At 42.5% G+C, this 22,564-nt stretch overlaps 1 protein-coding gene across 4 annotated transcripts in view; it reads right to left on the reverse strand.

The window, feature by feature from the left end:
• Rapgef4 (Rap guanine nucleotide exchange factor 4) overlaps positions 1-22,564 on the reverse strand; it is a 292,946-nt gene that overhangs the window by 189,220 nt on the left and 81,162 nt on the right. The window contains exon 1 of one of the 4 annotated variants that reach the window (XM_021156131.3): positions 20,200-20,388. The exons of the other annotated variants lie outside the window; for them this stretch is intronic. Coding sequence (XP_021011790.2) covers positions 20,200-20,211 — 12 coding nt within the window. The 5' untranslated portion in view covers positions 20,212-20,388. Of the gene's footprint in view, positions 1-20,199; positions 20,389-22,564 lie in introns of those variants that run through there. 4 annotated transcript variants of the gene reach the window in all.

A 22,564-nucleotide genomic window follows, 5' to 3' on the forward strand; every position in this document is an offset into this window, starting at 1 on the left:
CAGTAAACAGCAGTGTCTTGTCAAATGCCATGTATTTCAGTGTTCCTTAAAAATGGAGATCATTGGGCTAAATCATGGTCATTAGCTGTGGGGATCAATGGCTGTCACCAGAACTAGGATTACATCCACACTTTTTCATATATGTTATGTTTTTCTGAGGAAAGATCAACTTCTTTTATCAGGTGAACCTTCCTTCAAAATTCTGTCAAGGTCCAACTTGGAGCTAGCAACAAAGAAACTGTGGCTGGTCATCCTGGGATCTGCAGATCTGGGGACAATGGTCTTGGAGATGCCCTCGTAAGATCTCTTGTAAGAGCATGTAGACCATCTAGAGCATTGTAAAGGGGTGTATATTGAATAATCCCTGTCTTAGGATGATATGAAGAGACACCATGACCAAGGCAACTCTGATAAAGGACAACATTTAATTGGGGCTAGCTTACAGTTTCAGAGGCTCAGTTCACGATCATCAAGGCAGGAAACATAGTAGCATCCCCGCAGGCATGTTGCTGGAGGAGCTGAGAGCTCTACATCTGTTTGGAAGGCAGCCAAGAGAAGACTGTCTTCCAGGCAGCTAGGAAGGTCTCAAAGCCCACCCCCACAGTGACACACTTCCTCCAACAAGGCCACACCTACTCCAAAAAGGCCACACCTCCTAATAGTGCCACTCCCTGGGCCAAGCATATTCAAACCACCATAATCTCTAAGACCCAACAGGGCTAAGACTTCTCTAGATGATTTCTGTAAGAAATAGAAAGAGGAAAAGGTCAATGAGGAGGGAGGGAACGGGAGTAACTACCACCTCATTTGTGCTTTCCCAGTAGAATTTTTTCCTTATTAAAAAATGGCACTATTCTTTTTTATTATTGAAATTTTATTTATTTTATTTATATGGGTACACTGTAGCTGTCTTCAGACACACCAGAAGAGGACATCAGATCCCATTACAGGTGGTTGTGAGCCACCATGTGGTTACTGGGAATTGAACTCAGGACCTCTGGAAGAGCAGTCAGTGCTCTTAACCGCTGAGCCATCTCTCCAGCCCAGCACTATTCTTCTTAAAATTGATATTATTCATGAAAACTTGCTTCATAAATAGTAACTGTGTTTCACCATGTGACAGTCACCAGTCCTAGACTTTTTGCTCAGTTTTACTTCTAAGATCTGGCCTTTCCTCTGAGTAGTTCAATCCAGTACTGCAGAGAGTTCTACAAGGTAGATGGTGAAAAGTGCCCAAAACTAAGAGCATGGCACAGGGAACCAAAGAACAAATAGCTCACCATACAGGGCGGGAGGGGTCACGGAGTTGCTGACATAATCGGTAATCTACTGATAACCAGGTGGCTTTAGCTGGCCTGTCGGATCAAGTGGGCACCGGCTCGTTCCTCTGCCTTCCAGAACTACATGATCAGCTAGGACAGCTTTCCTCCCTGGAGGGAAGTCTTTCTTTAAAGGTAGTTAAGTGGGCTGGAGAGATGGCTCAGTGGTTAAGAGCACTGACTGCCCTTCCAAAGGTCCTGAGTTCAATTCCCAGCAACCACATGGTGGCTCACAACCATCTGTAATGGGATCGATGGCCTCTTCTAGTGTGTCTGAAGGCAGCTACAGTGTACTTACATAGATTATATAAATAAATAAATAAATAAATAAATAAATAAATAAATAAATAAATGTAGTTAAGTGCCTGCCAGATGGCTGCAAATCCCCAGTCCCAGCTTTCATGGGAGCACATCTATACACAAGCTCAAAGAGGACAGACATGGATGCTTAATGGAAGGAGTGTATGCAATCAGCAATCTGCACCCAAGGATGATCTGACCAGAATTCTTCAAAAAAGTTCAGAAACTTCCAAAAGTTTCAATGGAAGAAGTAACATTTTACAAAAGGTCTGAATTAGAGATGGAACACAGGCAGAGTACTAGAGAAAACAGGGGGAGGGAGAGGGGGAGGGGGAGGGGGGAAAGGAAGGGAGATTGCCATCCACTTGTAATCTCAGAGCTGAAGAGGGAGAGATAGGCAGGTCCCTGGGGCTCACTGACTTGCCTGGCTAGCCAATTTGGCAAGTTCCTGGCCCTGTCTCTGCAGCATTTAATCTCACTATTCATACTAAACTTGTGTGTGCTCTTAAAATCATCCATATTGTAAGTAAATGTATCTAGTACTTTAAAAGGCTAGAAATGATGCGGCGGTAGAAATCTTTGCAAATCAAAAAGAAAGAGGGGAGGAGGGACATAGATGGTGCCTGGAAAGATGGCCAAGGTTTTCCTCTGTCCTGCCCACACACACTCATCCATGTAAACTAAGCCAATCACTTAAAATTCTAATTGTTTTCTAATGTTGGTGAGAACAGGCCTCTATGCTGTATTTGAAACAGTGTCCTCTACATGAATTTAAGTATTTTGACCTATATACTCCATCCAAAAGGTCTGAAAGTGGCCTTTTTAACGTGCTTACATGTTGACTGGCAGGTTGGCCAGTTTACTGTTGACATCTCTTGAACCTAGACCCAGGGAGGAAATGTTATAACGGTGAATCTGAAGTAGATAGAGGTCGTGGGAACTGTATCACCTTTCTTTCCCTTTTTTTTTTTTAAGGTTGTTTGTTTTTATTTTAGGTTTACTGAGTGTTTTGCCTGCATGTACACTGGCTCATTGCATGCATACCTGATGCTGATAGAGGTCAGCAGATAGCATTAGATGCCCAGGAACTGGAGTTAACAGACAGCTCTGAGTAGCCTGGAGCCTCTCAACAGCTAAGCCATCTCTCCAGTCCCACATCTTCATCTTCTTACTTATAAAATAGGATTATAACCTTTACTGTCTAGGAGGATTAAATGAGACCGGATTTATAAAATAAAAAATAAAATGCCTACTTAGCAGAATGACACACAAGCATGATGCATACAGCTATTTTTATAGTTATTATTACTTCACACAAGGTCATCGTTAGGAATCAACAAAACTGTGTGCGCACACACACACACACAAAATAACACTTGGCACATATAAATGCTAATGCTGGTATTCTATAAGGACATGCTCAATATGAGTCTTCCTCCTTATACACCTCAGGCAATTTTCTGGAATGACTGTACCATGGGCCACATACTTTGATGTGACTTTACATCATGCATAGGTGACTCTCAGCATATGCAAAATATTCATCAACCTCTCAATCAGAATAAACTCTAAAGGGGCTTTCCACTTGCCAAAACACACAAGGAACAGAAAGAGGCAAAGGTTACTCGACAATATGATGAGAGTCCTCGTGCACGTGACTACACTACTATGTCTCTCTGAGCTATTAGAAATACGAGATGACAAAAGGGACAAGATGCTGGCCACCAGCTATTTCTAGTCCTGCTGGTATATTCTAGCTTTACCTGAATGGGCAGCGTGCCAAAAACAGATTTATCGCCTATGCCATCTAAATAATTACAGGCTGACAGGGCCCCTATGTCACGTCCTACAGTCTTTTCACGTGACTCATCCCTCAGCTGTAAAGCAGGAAGTGCTCCATTTGAAGCAGGAAGTCAAAAGGATGCCGTGCCTCGGGACAATGCACTTCTTACTCAAGTAGTGTTGTTATTATTATTCCCATCTGTGAGGGAACACCCAAGCAGAGCACATTTAGTCATGTCATGAGAAAGGAAGGCAATCAAGAGCCTTGCTCTGACCCACCAGCTGACACCGGGTGGTCTCAGCACACAGACTTCACCCGACCGCACCCTCGCTGCTTGTCTAGGCTTTTCCTTTGGAAGTGAGACTGTGGCGTAGACTGATGAGTGTAGACACTGTGGGTGTGTCTTGTATGTATCAGTGCAGGCACGCATGCCCACACATGAGAACAGCTTTGGCACTCAAAAGAAAGTGACTGTGAAGATTTTCATTGCCACTATTGCCATTTTTAATAAATTAGCATTTTCAGAAAGAAGCCTGAATCTTTATCAAGATGTGACATCTTCTATGGGCTGAAAATAAATTTGCAATTCAAATGGTGAGGCATTACCTCGGCTACACTTTGCAGATCTGTGAGGTTGCTCAGATGAGGGGGGAAGGGTCAGGAGTTTGGAAAGTCAGGCTCAATCTCATGTGGGCTTGGACTCACACTCCAGCTGAGCACCTCTGAGAAGTGAAATACTGACTAGTCTTTGTTCTCTCATGACCTCACTCTGGCACTGTCACTAGGAATCTGACTTCTGAACCGGAAGTAGGAATGATTACGAGATTTTATTTTTAATTTGAAAATGGTGTGTTTTGGCAATTTGCAATGATGTTTTTTATGTGTCCTGAAGAACATCTCATGTCTGGGTGGCTGAAGCACAGAACGAACACGGGTTTGTAATGGTGCCACAGGTAGTCTGTCCTGGGAAAACAGAATGCATATGTTACCTAAGGATAACGAGAGGAATGGACCAGAAAGCAATCTCAAACGATGTCTTCCCGACGTGCTTTAATGTTCAGAGGAAGACTACCTCCTAGTCCTAACACCCTTTTGAGGCTAGAAAGACGGCTTAGCATTTAAGAAGAGCACCCAGTGCTCTTGCCGAGGATCCACGTTTGGTTCTCAGCCCTCACATTGTGGCTCACAGACATCTGTCACTCAACTTCCAGGAGATCTTACAGCATTTTCTGACCCTTGAGGATACCAGGCACACACATGATACACATACATTATACATAGGTGTAGGCAAAACATTTACATACATAAAATAAAAATATAATCTTGTAAAAAATAATAGCAATAACAATACCTTAAAGAATACCCAAAAGGGTACTCCCCACCCCACCCCCGCCTCTCTCTGTTTTTCTAATTTTTTTATTCCAATAACAAGCAAACTTACCTACTAGAGCATGTTTTGTGTTACAGACCTTCCAGAATGTTCCAGGAAGGGTTCACTAGCTCTGTCCTGTTGTTTACCAGCACCCTGTACCACCATGCCACAAATAGACTCCAAATTGAGTTTGTAACTAAGAAATAAGTGACTGTGTCCTGTACTCCATATCCATAGCTGCTCTTTGCACTGTACCTACCCTGAGGGGTTTTTGAGGTTGCCTCCGTTACTTACCACACATAACTAGATCCTATCTTTCTAGATGATACACGGAGTGCGCCGCAACGGTCAGATCCAGACATGAACGTGTCTGGCCTCTGGGTCTAGAGCTCCTCGGTTTCAACCGTGGCAGACAGTCCGTGAGAGCCTACCCGGTGAGTAGAGCATGAGAGGCCACGTCCTACACTGTTAAACCATCCATCTAGCCAGGAAAAGCAGCACATGGCGTCCTTTTAAAGTGTTGTTGTTTTTCTCTTTGGCTTCTCCCAAATAGATAAGGCTGAGTTATTGCTGGGAACTGCATTTTGCAGCCAATGCATTGAGATCCAGCTGCTAACTAACTGGGGATCAGTTCCCTGAAGTAGCAACTCCTCAATAGCCAAAGGATAAAAATAACATTAAATGGATTAATTAATTTCTGGGAGAAGTGGTAGATAACAAAATGACTTTTTAAAGTTTTGCAATGCGCCCTTCAGGAGGTCTGACTGGATTATAGTTCACAAGACAGAGATTAGAAGGAGAAATGAATGAATGAAATGTCGTCAACAATGTCATAAAGCAAGTCAGGTAATGTCCCTCCAGCCAGCCACGTAACATATTGTTAACGATAACTTGGGAGAGATATTTGATGCTTTTGGCAAAGGGGGCCTGTTTTCTAGAATTTCAAAGGGTTCCCACGAGTTTATAAACTGTAGCTATAATCCATTATGCCATCCAACAAAGGATGTAAGTTTGTCATTCACAGATGGAAAACTAAGTAACAACCGCTGAAGAAATGGATGCTTTTTTATATTTATCTTCTTAAACTAATTAGGAGTTAAATTTTATTAAGGACTTAGCCAAGATTAGAGGCTCAGGGAATACAAAGCAATATAGCAATTAGAAACCCTTTTCCCTTGCAGAGTTTTCCAGTGTCTTGCTTTTCTAAATGTTTTTTCGGAGTTTTAAATTACTCATGTTGAACTAACAAAGCAAAACAAGGTGACTCACAAATTGTTGGAAGGAGTGTAAATTGGTGAATACTTAGTACAAAATAGTTTAGGCTTATAATTATCATTATAAAATACATATCAAATTTTAATTTTATATAATAGATTCCACAAATATGAACTTACTCAACAAATGTACATTGGGAAACATGTTGGAAAATGTCATTTGGAGCAGAGGTTATAAGAACGAAACCCAATGTGACTATTAATAAGAGGACAGGTCAAATAAATTATAGTAGTCTGTTCAATGAAAATTCAGCAAAACATGGTGAATCTACATGGATTTACAAAAAGGGTGTGTACTAGTAAGCACTACATAAAAAAATAAAATAAAATCCAGACACAGACAACATGAATAATATAATTCCACTTGCAGGAGTATCCAGTTCAATGTTTTTTAATATAGGTACATTGATCACAGGGAGCCACCCCAGAACAGTGATGAAGTAAGTCTCACAACTTCATGGGCTTCCTAGGAAGTGTGCGGATCGGTGACCCCTCCCTTCAGTAGACACATCAAGATGGATCATTGGTTAGTGCTCAAGGTATCCACCTCACAGGGGTCTTGGCTGTTGTGGCTGTAATGTCTACACAGCACACTGTCCTTTGTCTAGGTGTGAAGAAGGCACACACACAAGGAAGACCACATTCCTGGAGGCCACGAGTGAAGGGAAACTCATTTCCACAGCTCTTTTCCCAGTTACAATATGTCTTAGGGAGAATCTGGATTTGAGAGTTGGGAAATAGTCTGTTTCCTCTCACTTGGAAAAGCTGCAAGGAACTTGTGGCCACCCATATCCCACCATGGATCTCTGTTTATGTGTCTCTATGTACATATGGGTCTCTGTGTGTTTATACCTCTACACCTGTATCCAGCTTCCAAGTAGCTGAGTGTTTGTGTGAAGGCTAATCCCGTACGGTCCTCTGGAGAGAGGAACTGGGAACAGGCATAAGGAAGGAGAAGCCAGAAATCTACTTTTCATCTCAAGCATTTCCGCACCCAGGGCTGATGCTGGGTATAAAACCTATGTGGCTGCATAGACACCGGCTCAGGAGAACCCTAGGCACCTGGACCGATGCTCTGATGTCCCCATCTTGAAATCCTTCATGATTCCCATTTTCAACTTATGTAAGTAAGTTCAGTGACACCACGGAAAAGTGAACAAGGAAATACACACAAATATGATCTCACCCTTCACTAACATCATCTCCTTCCACAGAGAGTCCACAGTGTCCCACGAAACCAGAATTCTGGTGAACTCACAGCAAATGGCTCAGAGCAGGGACAAGATGAGCAAGGACCACTTTGATAAACAAATGCAGTCCCTGCCAGTTCCCATGGGCTCCATTTTCTACTCTAACCTGGCCTGGCTTTGAACACAGAAAGACAGCAATGATGTTGCCAAAGGGACTCTACCATGTTGTTAGGACCATCCATTTGTTAGCAACCATTTATACTTAAGAGAATGACATAAAGACAAAGAGAGATGAGCAACCAAGAATTCTATTTTCTTCAAGTCCTTCCTCACTCATCAGTAAGCTGGATAAAGTGTTAGCAAAATACACAGACCTTGAGACATGAAATGCAAATAGCTTGGATCCATCTGATGTGTAGTTCCCACTAGTCTGATAAGAACAGGACACATATGCGCGTGCAAGCTAAGAAATATAAACGGTAGTTTCAGGGGTTCTGCATGCAAGTGGAGGATTCTTCCATTTGCATTTTAAACTGGCATTGCATCACAGAATGAGAGAGGTGGTAAATTTATGCTAATAATTTCACTTTGGTTTAAACCTTTCGTCACTTAGACTAAAATGAAACAGCAGATAAGAAGAAAATGATGGGCTGAGGTACAGAATGCAGGGTAAAGGGAAGAGCTTATTTTAGTACCATTAGTGACATTTTTCTTTACTCCAGGGAGAACAAAGAACCCCCATATATTTGTTTTATGTGAGGTGCAATATATTATGCAACTGGCCTTGTCCATATGATTTAGAATATTGTGTGTATGCATCCTACATTTGTACACACATACACACACACACACACACACACACACACAGAGTATTCTTTTTGTACCCACCTGCCTTATTCCTTTCCTTAATAATCATTCCTAAATTCAAATCTGTCTTTAGATCTGCTTCTTAAAAATAATAATGTAGCAGTAAGATCTAGGGAACTGTAGAATAAAAAGGGCACCCAGTGAAGCATCAGTCCAGCAAACAAAACCTGTGCTTCACACTATCACCCCTGCTCGCTTCACACTATCACCCCTGCTCGCTTCACACTATCACCCCTGCTCGCTTCACACTATCACCCCTGCTCGCTTCACACTATCACCCCTGCTCGCTTCACACCATCACCCCCGCTCGCATCCCCTTCTGCGTTCACACCATCACCCCTGCTCGCTTCCCCTTCTGCGTTCACACCATCACCCCTGCTCGCTTCCCCTTCTGCGTTCACACTATCACCCCTGCTCGCTTCCCCTTCTGCGGGCATTTTTTTTTCAGCCTGATTTACAGCATGGGAATCATAGTGAGCACAATGAAATTAAGCAAGGAGAGTACACCAGACTTGAAAACCTGGATTCAATTTGATTATCTCAAGTCATGTCAGCTACACTGTCACCATAAATATTTATTCTCCAAAGGGCTATGGCTGTAAGGGCAGCTACAACATAAGGGCTGCCTGCCTTTGACTGGTACATATACATCAACCCTGGAAGTATAGACAATCTGGACACGTTATTTACAGGCATAATATCACAAAAAAAATTAATGCAGAGAGGGTTTCTCATGGTGCTTTATTAGCATGATGCCAGCGTGGTTTCCACAGCTCCAGTCACCGACATCACTATAAACAGTGAAAGAAGGCCCTTTCATATTCACTTCTTTTAATATTACTGAACACCAATTCTTGAAAGCCACGAGTTAAAATTAATTATTTAGCAATGATTCTTACATCTTTGGTTCAAATTTTCCATTTGTAACATAGTCTCATTTTGCAATAACATTAACGTTGGGAGGATGGGCAGGTTTTAGTAAAGGGATTTTGTAATGCAGTAAACCAGAGAGAGTAAATAAATTATATCCTTGCAAGTGTGTCATGGTTGATTTATGTGAAAAGTATTTTATCTCAGAATGCCCCCAAGGTTTACCTGGTTTAGGTTAGCTTGTTTTCTTTCCAAGAAGTTGAGAAGAGTTGGGCACGTTTAACTGCCCAGTGTTTAGTTCAAGACTTCCATTTACATTTTAAACTGGCATTGCATCACAGAACGAGAAGCCTGTAACAGGGTTGCTCCAAGGAGGGAAAAATGACACTGCAGCGGGGACCATGGAAAGCATCGATTTTCTCACACACCTTGTTGAACATTTAAAATTTTGTATCAGAGGCGCATGCTGATTGAGCTTAATAAGCTTTTAATATAACAACAAAAATTCATGGTCCAGGAAGATGACTTGGTGGTAAAGTCCTTGCTGCATAAACATGAGTTCAGGTCCCAGGATTCCTGTAAAGAGCTCAGCCCTGCAGTAGACACCTGTAATCCCAGCACGAGGGAGGCAGCCAGCTGGTGAAGAAGATGTACACACTCTAGATTCAGTGCCTGACCCGCTCTCACAAAATAAGATGGAGAACAACTGAAGACATAGCAAAATAGACCTTTGGCCTATAAATGTATATGTGTGCCTGCACACAAAGGCACACACACAAATAACACACACACACACACACACACACACACACAGCAAAATGCTAGATAAATAATCAATCAAAAGTTCTTGCTTTGAATGATGTGGGAGTTGTAGCTAATTTCTTTTTTTTTCTTTCCTTTTTTCTTTTTCTTTTCCTTTTTTCATACATATGACTGTACCTTTGTGTGTTTGCTATATGTGAGCATGTGTACACAGGTACATGTAATATATGTGTATATGATGAGGCCAAAGGTCAATGTTGGGTGTCTTCCATAGTCACCCTCTGACTAATTTTTTTTGAGTTGTAATCTCTTCTTGAACCTGGAGCTAGGCTAGCAGACAGAAAGAACAAGAAATCCTCCTGCCTCTGTCACCCACAGTGCTGGGGCTATGGGCACACTTGCAGCCATACCCACCTTCATACTGGGATGCCCGGGATTTGGGTTCAGGTCTTCGTGCTTCTGTAGCGAGTGTCCCTCTGATCATCTTCCTAGCCCAAGGCTGATGTCTTCAAGTGCCATTGTCTCACGTTGCCTAGTCAGCTCAGTTAGCATCATTGACTGGAAAGCTTGGGGAAGGCATAGGAAACCTCACATCCTGAAAAACCCTTCTTTTAATGGGTTCTTCTGGAACTGGGTAAAAAATACTCCTGTGAGCTTACCCATTCATTGGGATACTAGGTCCACACATTTAAAATTACTTCAATGTTGTGTCTATTATGGTCATTAGTAGAACATCTTTAAACTTTCATGTCTTTGTGCTGATCTCTGGAAGTTTGCTTTTGTTTTATTTGTTTGTTTGTCTTTTGTTTTCTAATAATTTCATTTCCTCTCCAAAAGTCATTTTCAGCAACCAGCATGGAGGTATGCATCGACAATCCAGCACTTGGTAGTCTGAGGAAGGAAGACTGAGTTCCAGGCCAGACTGAGCTGTATAAAATGATACTATTCTGGTTTAGTTGTTGTTATTTGTCATTTTTTTATTTTCAGCTTTAGTTGTTGTTGTTTTTGTCTGTTGTTTTTAAGGGGGTGTTGCTTGTCGTTTTTTCTTTTCAGAGCTTCGAAGCCTGATGACAACTGGTTCTCCATCTTCACTGCTCTCAGCATAGATTCTCTATGGATTTTCTAAACTTCAGTGATTTCTGTATTCTTCCAGCTACTTAACCCACTCTATAGCCTTTGGATTCTGCAGAAAACGGTTCCTGATCTGAGGACAGCAGCAACAGATTAGAATAATGGCTCCAGGACTTTTCAGGGGGCAGGGCGGAATGTGTACACATAGAGCGATGTCAAAGGTCAAACATCTGGGCCCTGAACTCAGCCCCACCCTCTAGGTCATAAATCCCAGAATTAAAAGTGCCTGTTGTGACCTGTCTGCCAGTGGATGAAGTGAGTCCTTGCATTTCCAGTAGGCTGAAAGCAAACATTTGAATCTTATCTTGACTGTTTCCTAAGGTAACTGAGAGATTTTCATTCCCCATGCTCCCACACCTGAAATGATAACATTTCAATCCTATTCTCCAGACTACGATGGTAATAACTTACAACTAAAGAGTTGATATGTCTAAGCAATAAGAATATCTCCAGCGTTCAGATGGTAGCAGATCAAATCCATCTGTTACTGTTAATTCATTGTTATTCACAGAGACACACCGTGTAAATTTAAGATCCAAACGACCACAGTGTTCTTGAATCAGATCTGGCCCGAGGCTGATCACTCCTCCCTGACCACTCCTCTGTGGGATTCTCCCTCAGGGGCTCATCTGTCTTCTACCAGAGAAGTCCCGGGAGAAGACAGGGTGGAAAGTGATGTAGAGAGTTGGGACCTTCTGTGACCTTGGACAGAATGAGGATAATGAACTCCTGCCTGACCAGTATCAAAAGAAACCCACATCAAGCAGAAGGTACCAATTATAAAGACTTGATACAGCCGGGCTTGTAACCTCAGCTGCTTGGAAGGCAGAAGCAGAAGGATCACGAGTTCAAGGCCTGCCTGGGCTAGAGTGTGAATTCAAGACCACAGTGGTCAAGAAAGACAATGTCTCAACGTTTTAAAACATAAAACACAGGTGAAGGGCTATAGCTCAGCAGTAGAGTTTTTGTGTGACCTATGAGCCCTGGGTTCGGTGACAGGTGGGCTCCAAAGTGCCTAGACAAAGTTGTAGTACCTTCTGTAGATCAGTTTTGTGGCCACATTTGACCTCTTGCTCCAGGCTTCCTGGGCTCAGGACCCTTTAGCCTTCTTCTTGCCAGATTTGAGGGACCTTCATCTTCCTTAAATTTGAGCAATGGCAGGCATTGGCCTTCCTGATCCCCATTCCCTGAGCACATCTTAGCTTCCATAGCAACCTGTCTTATTTAGGATGCTTTTTGATCATGTGGCTTACTTCTCCACAGGAGAAAGCTTCACTCACATCTTGTATTTCATTTTAAAAATAAACTTCCAAGAGGCAGTAGATGCAGGAGTCCATGTCATTATTTCTCCCTATGTCACCAATCTTATCCACGGGGCCTGAGGAGAGTGTCAGAGGAGATGGCATTTGGACTGCTTCTTGAGACAGAAGAAGACAAGGAAGTTGAGGAGGCACCACAGGAGCAGGGAAGGCAGCCAGGGAGGCACGGAGGAGGCTGCAGGAGAGGCTAGTCACACTTCTGAGCATGTTAGGTGCTTTGCTCAGCCAGCAAGCCCATGGTCTCTAAAAAACTGTATCACTAGAGATGGGAAGATTTCAAAACCTACGCTGTTGGGGGCTGGAAAGATGGCTCAGTGGTGAAGAGCACTTGCTCTTGTGGAGGACCTGGTTGGGTTCCCAGTTCCCACATAGTGACTCACAACTCCATTTCCAGGACATCTGACACCCTCTACTGACCTCTGTGGGTGCAGACACATGTGTGATGCACATATATGGAGACAAACACTCCCCCACACACAATTTGAAAAAAAGTTGTTATGAAAACCATAACAAAACTTCCCAGTCCTAATGAGGGGCTGTCTCTGAGGCACATAACTGATTACAAAGGGACCAGTTAGGATGAGAAGTAAGGGAAAGCCAACCTGAACATGAGGGGCAAACTGTCAGGATACCTGCAATAGCTTCCAAGTGGCCAACATTACAGTCATCCCTTGAACACTAAGACCTGTCTCAAAGAGTAAAATCTGCAGAAACTCATCTCTTGCATAAGTGTAGTGTTTACAAAATCCTATGCACAGTAGATCTCTCTAATCCTAATATAAATCCTCTCAAATACTTTTGCTTTTTGTTTTTGTTTGTTTGTTTGTTTGTTTGTTTTAGCTAGGGTCTTGCTATATAGCCCAAGCTAACTTTAACGTCAAGATTACTAAATTACTAAATCTACTTCCTAAATTCTTGGATCACAGGCCTGAGCCCCCATGCCTAGCTTTAAATCAAGTCTACATTACTTCTAATAGCTAACACAATGTAAATTATTCCTAACTAGTTATTACACAGCCCTGTTTACAAAACAATGACAGGGAAGTCTGTACCTGTTCAGACACAGTTTATTTAAAAATATTTCATCCTACTGAGAGGCTAGGAGTTAGACAGACTCCCTCCCTGGTGGGCAGGCAAGTAGGGAAATGGACCATAGCTAGATAATAAGGTAGCCAACATTTCAACCTTGAGAACTGAGACAAAAGCATCATAGCTCTTGTCTCCCACCAGCAGATCCCCAGCTGATGGACTGGTCCAAGTTCAAGGCCACATGAGGACATGTCACACAACAGTTGCAGACCAATGAACCATCCATCCTATCTGTCCTCAAGGTGACCAGCTCTAAAGTGAGAGAGGAAAACTCTGAGGCTTAACAACCAACCCCTAGCCCTCAAGAGGACACTGGATTTTTGGCCTCGAGGGTCCCTATCTTCTCTGCAGCGTGTATTTTTCTCTGAGCGATGGTGGCAGATGTGTGTCCTCTCACCCTCAGTGACAACTTCCCTTCAACTTGGGATCCTGTCTGTGGTGCTCAGTGCTCAGGGCTTCACCGCTGTCACCTGCTGTGCTTCAGATCTTTCCTGCCTTTTAATTCTTTAAATGGCAGAGAAAACGGACCCAATCCGGATCACTAGGCTGCATCATTTCAGGATCCCTAGACTCTATTGCTATGGTCGGCGGAATCCGCATACGTAGTACCAGAGGAGACTGACAGATCTCTTTTCTTTTCTCTTCTCTCTCTTTTCTTTTTTCTTTTTCCTGAATGTTTGAATAAAAAGTTAAAAAGATGAAGAGGAGTTTGGTTTTTCTGACAAAGTCTGGGGAAGGGACTCAGATGAAGAAGAAGGTCTAAAACAACAAATAAAAGAGAATTTAAGATCAAGTTCCAACTGAGCTAAAATTTTTCTTTTTAAATGTGTTGGAAGCACAAGGAGTCAGCCGTTGAGACCACTGGGCACTGTTGGCAGCTATGATCAGGGCTTTGCCAAAGAACTTTATCACTTGCTAATCATCATCTTATTAAGAGTTATCCATTATGTACCTGAAATGTTTACTAATAAGATGTGTGGGAAGGGAAGTATGACACGGGGACAGGTCAGGACCTGGACCTCTAACCAGCTTTCCTCCGTCAATCATGGACACCAGATAGAGACCCAAACGCTAGAGAAGTGGAAGGGATAACCAGCGACCATCGCACCAAGGTTCGGAAAAGAAATCTTAAGAAAACGTTAGTGCAGATCCTAAAAGATGGTCTGCACAGAGATTATAAGAAACAACTGGGGCTGGAGAGATGGCTTAGCTGGTAAGAGCAATGACTGCTCTTCTGAAGGTCCTGAGTTCAAATCCCAGCAACCATATGGTGGCTCACAACCATCCGTAATGAGATCTGATGCCCTCTTCTGGTGCTGTCTGAAGACAGCTACAGTGTACTTAGACGTAATAATAAAATTTTTAAAAAGAGCCTGAGGATCAGAGAAAATTTTGGATAAAAAACAAAAAACAAAACCCAACAACAACAACAACAACAACAACCAGCTGGAGGGCTGAGAGTGTGGCTCAGTGGAACAGAACCTGCCTGTCATGCCAGAAGTCCTGGTTTGCCAAAAAGAAGAAGGAATGGGTAGGGGAGGAGGAATAAGAGGAGCCGGGGAAGAGCAGAGGCAGAAGTATCAGTAGCAACGATGGGAAAAGAAAAATGTTTTCTTCTTTTTTCTGAAGATGTACAGATTTAAATTTTTTGATATTTAAATTTTAAAACACAGATGCGCTTGAGATGGCAGGTGGCGAGGGAGTGAGGGTGGAGGGGTAGGTGGAGGGCAGGGGGTTGAGGATGGAGAGCGGAGGTGAAGACGGTTGGGCGGAGTGGGGCAGCCACTGGAACTCTCTGTCCCTCTTCCCAATGTGGCCACATTGACGAAATGTCCTTTTTCTGCTTTTTACCGTTAAGTTGGCTCTTTTAATGGGCTTGTTCAGGTACATGCTGTGACCTCTAAATCCAGCAATGATATGGTGACCTCGCAAGACTAAAGGATACAATTTTGAGGTGACTTCTGCCCACAGCAAGTTGACCCCAGGGGCAAGAAGAGGCGAGAGGGAATGTTCTAGCTGGCAGCTGCTGGAGCCCGTTTACTTCAGGGGTACTACTTCTCTGGTTCTAGTTCAGACCGGCTGCCTTTCACCTCTTCTTGGTGATACAGAAAAACAAGTTGGATTTTGTTTGGGATTTTTGAGAAAATCGGATCCTTGGAGCATCCTATGTAGAGACTGTAGTAAGGATCTGACTGAAATGTTGAGGCACCTGGAAAACCGGGCTGATTGGTCCCCTCCCAGCCCCATCTCGCCCTTGTGCCTTCATCCTGTAGCCTTATTAAATGAGCCAGATCTCTGCTGGTACCCTGCTCCCAGGGACCTCTGTCTAAAGGAGCTCTGCCTGCTTTAAAATACTTCCTAAAACTCAGGGGTGAGGGAGGCTCTTCGAACATTTGATAGTAAATGCCTTTGAGAGTTTTGAAACAATAGAAGGTTTTTAAACTTCACTCAATTCGTTACTACTACTAACTACCCTGACATCATGTGACTTTTCAAACCTTCTAGGAACAGAAGGAAGATGGTGGCTTTCAAAACAAAATTTTAAAAACCACAGCAGAGCCAGGTTTACAGTGAATTTAATGGATTTTAAATGAATTTCCATAAAATATTTTGAAGAGAGGTCAAACATATTTGCAAATAAAAAGTGCATTAATAATTAATAAGCATAAATGTCTCAATCAAATTAAGCATTTATATGAATTGTTAAATAAAATTAACTGTATGTATGAATGGTATGAATAAGAAAGACAATATAAGAGATAAATAAGAAAGTCTGGCCCTTCTAACAGCCAAAGAACAATTTTTTCAGTAATAATCCACATACACATATACAGATACACACACATATACACACATACACACACTTACACACACATACACATATATATGTGTACACATACACACACATACATATACACACATACACACACTTACACACACATACACATATATATGTGTACACATACACACACATACATATACACACATACACACACTTACACACACATACACATATATATGTGTACACATACACACACATACATATACACACATACACACACTTACACACACATACACATATATATGTGTACACATACACACACACACATATACACACATACACACACTTACACACACATAGACATATATATGTGTACACATACACACACACACATATACACACATACACACACTTACACACACATACACATATATATGTGTACACATACACACACATACATATACACACATACACACACTTACACACACATACACATATATATGTGTACACATACACACACATACATATACACACATACACACACTTACACACACATACACATATATATGTGTACACATACACACACATACATATACACACATACACACACTTACACACACATACACATATATATGTGTACACATACACACACATACATATACACACATACACACACTTACACATACATACACATATATATGTGTACACATACACACATACATATACACACATACACACACTTACACACACATACACATATATATGTGTACACATACACACACACACATATACACACATACACACACTTACACACACATAGACATATATATGTGTACACATACACACACATACATATACACACATACACACACTTACACACACATACACATATATATGTGTACACATACACACACATACATATACACACATACACACACTTACACACACATACACATATATATGTGTACACATACACACACATACATATACACACATACACACACTTACACATACATACACATATATATGTGTACACATACACACACATACATATACACACATACACACACTTACACACACATACACATATATATGTGTACACATACACACACATACATATACACACATACACACACTTACACACACATACACATATATATGTGTACACATACACACACATACATATATATATATATATATATATATATATATATATATATATATATATATATACACTCACACACACATACACACACATGCCAGAATATAGCATTGTGGAAGAGAACATAGCAAAGAAAAAAATATAATCAGATTTATCAAGAGTTAGAAGTTTGCACACTTTTCAAATTAATGTTTTTCCAGCAATGTTTCTTAAAGAGTCATTCTCAAACTATAGCAGGGACAGCCGAAGCTTCCCAGTATTCTCAGAAGACACATAAACTCTAAACTCTCTGTAATGTCACCAGACATAGCTTGGATCCCTTCCTTTTCCCTCACTGGGACTCCACGGTCCCCAGGAATTCCGATGTAAACCAGCATTGCAGGCATCGCCACGCTGACATCCAAGAGAATGTGAGGTCACGGGTGGGGGAAACAGGAGACCTTACGTTCACATGTTTAATAACCACAACACATAGGCACCTATAATTCATAAATAGCCCCCACATTCTCACTACTGACCACCGCTATCATTTCAGTCTGGCAGACTTTGAAAGTAGCATGTCTGTGTGGGAAGGATAAGTGACAGACACAGGAGATCTAACGGAGCAACAGAGAACATTCGCAGGGCATAAGCCTGGGCCAGCACACCAGCCATGTGCACTCTGAAAGGAGCAGAGAAGCATGACTGACTGGCAAAGCCCTCTGCTCAAAGGCAGGGCTGCCTGGAATCCCACTGAGGATACTTTAAAAGGCTACAGTATTGGGCCCACCTTTTTTACAGTTTCCGATTTCTTTAGTCCAGGGCAGGCACAGGCATGGGAATTTTTATTTTTAAGCTCCCCTGATGATTTTAATGTGGACCCAGAGAGATACCAAGAATTCCCTTTCCCTTCCAAACAATATATTTTGATGAACTGCATCCCCTTGGCTTATATTTTATTCTCTCCATCCATATCATTTGTGGTTCTGCCTTCTTTCATTTGCAAACCGAAAGGGAAGGAACACTAAAGTGTTTAACAAGTGGCACTCAAGTAGGTAATAGACTAACAACATCGATCTCCTCCAGTCAGTGCCCCAAAATGGAAGTTGAGAGATTTCTATGTCCCAGTAAGGGTCCCAGGGGGCCAAAGACCTCTGCAGAAACTCACCCAGCAATGCCAGGTGAAGTCAAGAATAAACCAGCATTTCGGGCCAGACCACTGGATCACACGAATGGCCTTGGAAGGTCTATCTAACATTTACTGGTTTGGGCTAGATTGCTCTAAACGCCGAGGTCTCGGAGGTCAGCTGGGGCAAGACTTCCGGAACTCAGAGGCCAGCACTGTGAACCAGTTTCCTGCCGTCTTCCTGGATGTCAGATGTTCTCCACCCAGGTGCCCCCAGCCTGCTGTGGAATCTGGACCCCGGGGAAGTAAGATGATCATAGGACCAAAGGTTTTCTCCACATAATGAGCTTAACAAAGCCTCTAGTCCTCACCACGAGTTCCTTCTGAAAGACTCAAGTTCTTAACATTTTTCCAGCTAGAACTGCTGTTGCCTGAGGGACCATTAAACTTCAGAGTCGATTTCTCCAGATGATGACTGACCCCAAACAGAAAACAAAAGCTAGTGTTTGGAAACACAGCACATGACCCTTCCATGAGATCCCTGAGAGGCCCAGTGGCCCCACAGGGGAGAAAAACCCAAGTGCAGAGATGAGACCTCAGGGGAAGGAACCTGCCCTCTCCCTGGGACAAGACAGCCTCCAAGGCTGTCATTTGGTTAACCGGCCCCAATGCGGGAGAGGAGGCTGAGAAGCTGCCTGCTTAGCCACACAAGATTCCACAAGCAGAGTCTTGTATGAAATGAGACCCTGGGTGGAGATCAATCTCCCGGGCTCCTCTGTGACCTTCAGCACACTTTCTCCGAGTACTTTTTGTTTTGTCTTATTCAGAGCATCCTGTGTTGATGTTCGAGGTTTTTTTTTCTGTCTTTACAACACTGTACACCACAGAAAAAGCCGGAGTGTGTTCTGCAACTCCACGTGGTGGGAAGAAAGTGCGTTTGTTGTATGTGTTACAGTCCCTTCTTAGAAAGGAGTTGATAGCTATTTAGAAGGGCACACTGTGCTGGGGTTTAGCTGAGTGACTATGGAGGGCCACTGGGAGGTCTGCTCTCAGGAGACAGGCTAGGAGGGGTGTCAACAACACTGAGGCAGATCAATCAAGGAGCTTTTCAAAATGCCTAGCGTAACCCTAAAAGGCCCAAGGAGAGCTGAGCATTGTCAAAATGAACATCTGCAGGAGCCAAGGATATAGGAGGGGTGGCCGCTGGTTGGTTACAGCAACCCTGCCGACTGGCGTACAGAGCAGCAGCTGGGTTTGCCTAGCGCCTGCCAGTTCAGCCTTGATCTGTTCAGATCTCCTGAGAAACTTCTGTGAAACAGTGAGATCACAGTTGGGGGTTGAGGGGGGCTGATAGGACTTCCAGCTATCAATAATGTAACAGGATTCCCATAAACACTAAAGATTTCAAATAATCTGAGAGCTAGCAGGCATCCAGAGAGGAAAACACCAACCGCCTCAATCTGTTTCCTTACCCAGGTTTGTTTTTTAAATGTATGTCATTCAAATATATCACAGGAAAAGCATCTATCTATCTATCTATCTATCTATCTATCTATCTATCTATCTATCTATAATATTGATGTCCTCAATGTAATTCTGCCTACTTATGAACAGTATCCTCGGGAAATGTATTCAAAATCATGTTGCCATCAGAAAAAAGATGAACCACCCCTCTTCCCCATCCCCCAACACAGACACCACAAGGATGAAATAAAATTATGGCAGTGCCTTGGTACATGGCGAGCTCTGGTAGAACATAATCAGAAAAGCCAGAAACATTCTGGAGTGTGATGCCTCAAGCCAAACCAAAGCCGTGACACATACTCTTTCCCCAATCTCCCACCCTTCACCAAAGAATCAAAGACCCTTCTGACCTCGTAGAGCATGCGTCTGTTGCGGGAAGTTCTCAGACATCCAGTAAGCAGCCAGCCTTTATCTGAACAGCACAGTGTACATCAGTGACAGGTCCCTATTCAAATCCAACAGATAGCCTCTGCGTCCCCAGGGAGGAAGCAGTACTGAAGGCTCTCCAGGAAAGCTTGGCCAGTCCCAGGTAGCAAAAGACTTCCTCTTTCTTTCTTTCTTTCTTTCTTTCTTTCTTTCTTTCTTTCTTTCTTTCTTTCTTTCTTTCTTTCTTTCTTTCTTTTAAATGTTAGTTAGTTCCTAACAACTTCATTCCTTTCCTTTTTGGACCTGAATAACTTTTGTCACTCCATGGAGACACTTGAGGACTGAGGAGTGAGACCTTTGTACCGGCATCAGGTCCAAGTCATTGGAGCAGGCTTCCGCTTGGTCTAAAAGAATCAGAGCTGTGAGAAGAGAGACAAGAGAGCCAGCCAACAGGATGTGTGTGGCTGGAGTTCCTGGCATGAAGTCTTGGCTTTCATGTTTATTTTTGGATGTATTTTTCTTGGGCCTTTGATGCAAATTTCTGGCCTGGGAAGTAACCCTACAGTAGAAAATCCAAAGCTTCCAGGAGTCAGCACAGGCTTCTGCCTCCGGAGAAGCAGGGTCCTCTGCTTACAGACTCCAGCGCTGTCTAGGAAAAAGGTGCAGATTCTGGGACAACTGCCACCTGGGCCAGTGACAACCATCTGAAATTCTGGTCCCCAGCTAATCACTAATGCAAAAGTAAGACAACCTGACGTGAACATGCTGAAGGGGGCCACGGAATCCACTCGGATGACTCCTGACATCTGTGTCCTCAGACGCTGCGCCTTTGGTATTCTGGCTTTCATTTTCTTGACAGTTACAGACAGACAGGAGCATTGAGTTGATTCAGGCAGGAGCAGATGCCCACTGAAAGCATTGTTACTTAGTCACAGCGGTTTTCGAGATTACGAATAAAAATGAATCATTTTTGTCCCCCTTGTGTGTAAAGAAGGCAGTGAAGAACGGTAGTTAAAAAGCCTCTCATAACTGATAACTTATCTGGTAGAGTCTAGAAGATAAAATACCACTCTAAAGATTAGGGATCAGAGAGACACAAATATCTTTGTTCAGTAGCATTTATGGCTCTGGGAAATATCTTTTTACAGATTGCTATTCTAAAACAGAAATTTATTTATTTATTTATTTATTTATTTGCTTGTTTTTCAAGACAGGGTTTCTCTGAGTAGCCCTGGCTGTCCTGGAACTCACTCTGTACAGCAGGCTGGACTTGAACTCAGAGATCCACCAGCCTCTGCCTCCCAAATGCTGGGATTAAAACATGCGCCCATACACCCAGATCTACTGTTTATTTTTATTATTTAATTGTATATCTCAAAAGACATGAGATATCACTTTAGCTATTCCTGAAGCCACAGGAATATTTGGGGGATAAACCCTGACAATCACTATATCCCATTTATTCTGGCTGAAATAAAACCATGGTAAAAAACCAACAACTGTATGAGTAACAGTCACAGCCAAGTAGCCACCTCATTAAGAAGGCTCAATTTATAATTTTAAAATACCACTTTTACTTTTAAATGCTGTAATTTCATTACCATTTTTAAGTTTTCAAAAATTTAATCATCAATGTATACTATTCAAAAATGTTCAAATATGACTCATGGGAAAAGAAAAAGGATTCCAGAGTGATGTTTGTGCAACGGAAAGGCTGGTAAAGGCGGTAGACGCTGGATCTAGGGTATCCCACTAATGGCTTTTTCTGAACTTGACCACAACAGCCTGTCCCATCCATTTCTCCAAATACACTGGACTCATGGCTTCGCAAAGATCTCAAAACAAATCCAAAAGCACTCTCAAGTACACACAATATTAACTGAAAAGGAGAATCAGACAAACCACCCTTTCCCATTACCATCTATCAAGGTCATCTATCAAGGTCATCTATCAATGGTCCTCAGCCTAGGGGTTATGATCCCTTTGGGAGTCAAATGATCCTTTCACAGGGGCTACATATCACATATCCTGTATTTCAGATATTTATATTATGATTCATAACAGTAGCAACATTACAGTTATAAAGTAGTGTCTTAGTCAGGGTTTCTATTCCTGCACAAACATCATGACCAAGAAGCAAGTTGGGGAGGAAAGGGTTTATTCAGCGACAATTCCATACTGCTGTTCATCACCAAAGGAAGTCAGGACTGGAACTCAAGCAGGTCAGGAAGCAGGAGCTGATGCAGAGGCCATGGAAGGATGTTCCTTACTGGCTTGCTTCCCCTGGCTTGCTCAGCCTGCTTTCTTATAGAACCCAAGACTACCAGCCCAGGGATGGCACCACACACA

This window comes from Mus caroli, unplaced genomic scaffold (assembly GCF_978045245.1).
Source record: "Mus caroli unplaced genomic scaffold, Mus_caroli_1 scaffold_2, whole genome shotgun sequence".
Taxonomy (NCBI): Eukaryota; Metazoa; Chordata; class Mammalia; order Rodentia; family Muridae; genus Mus; species Mus caroli.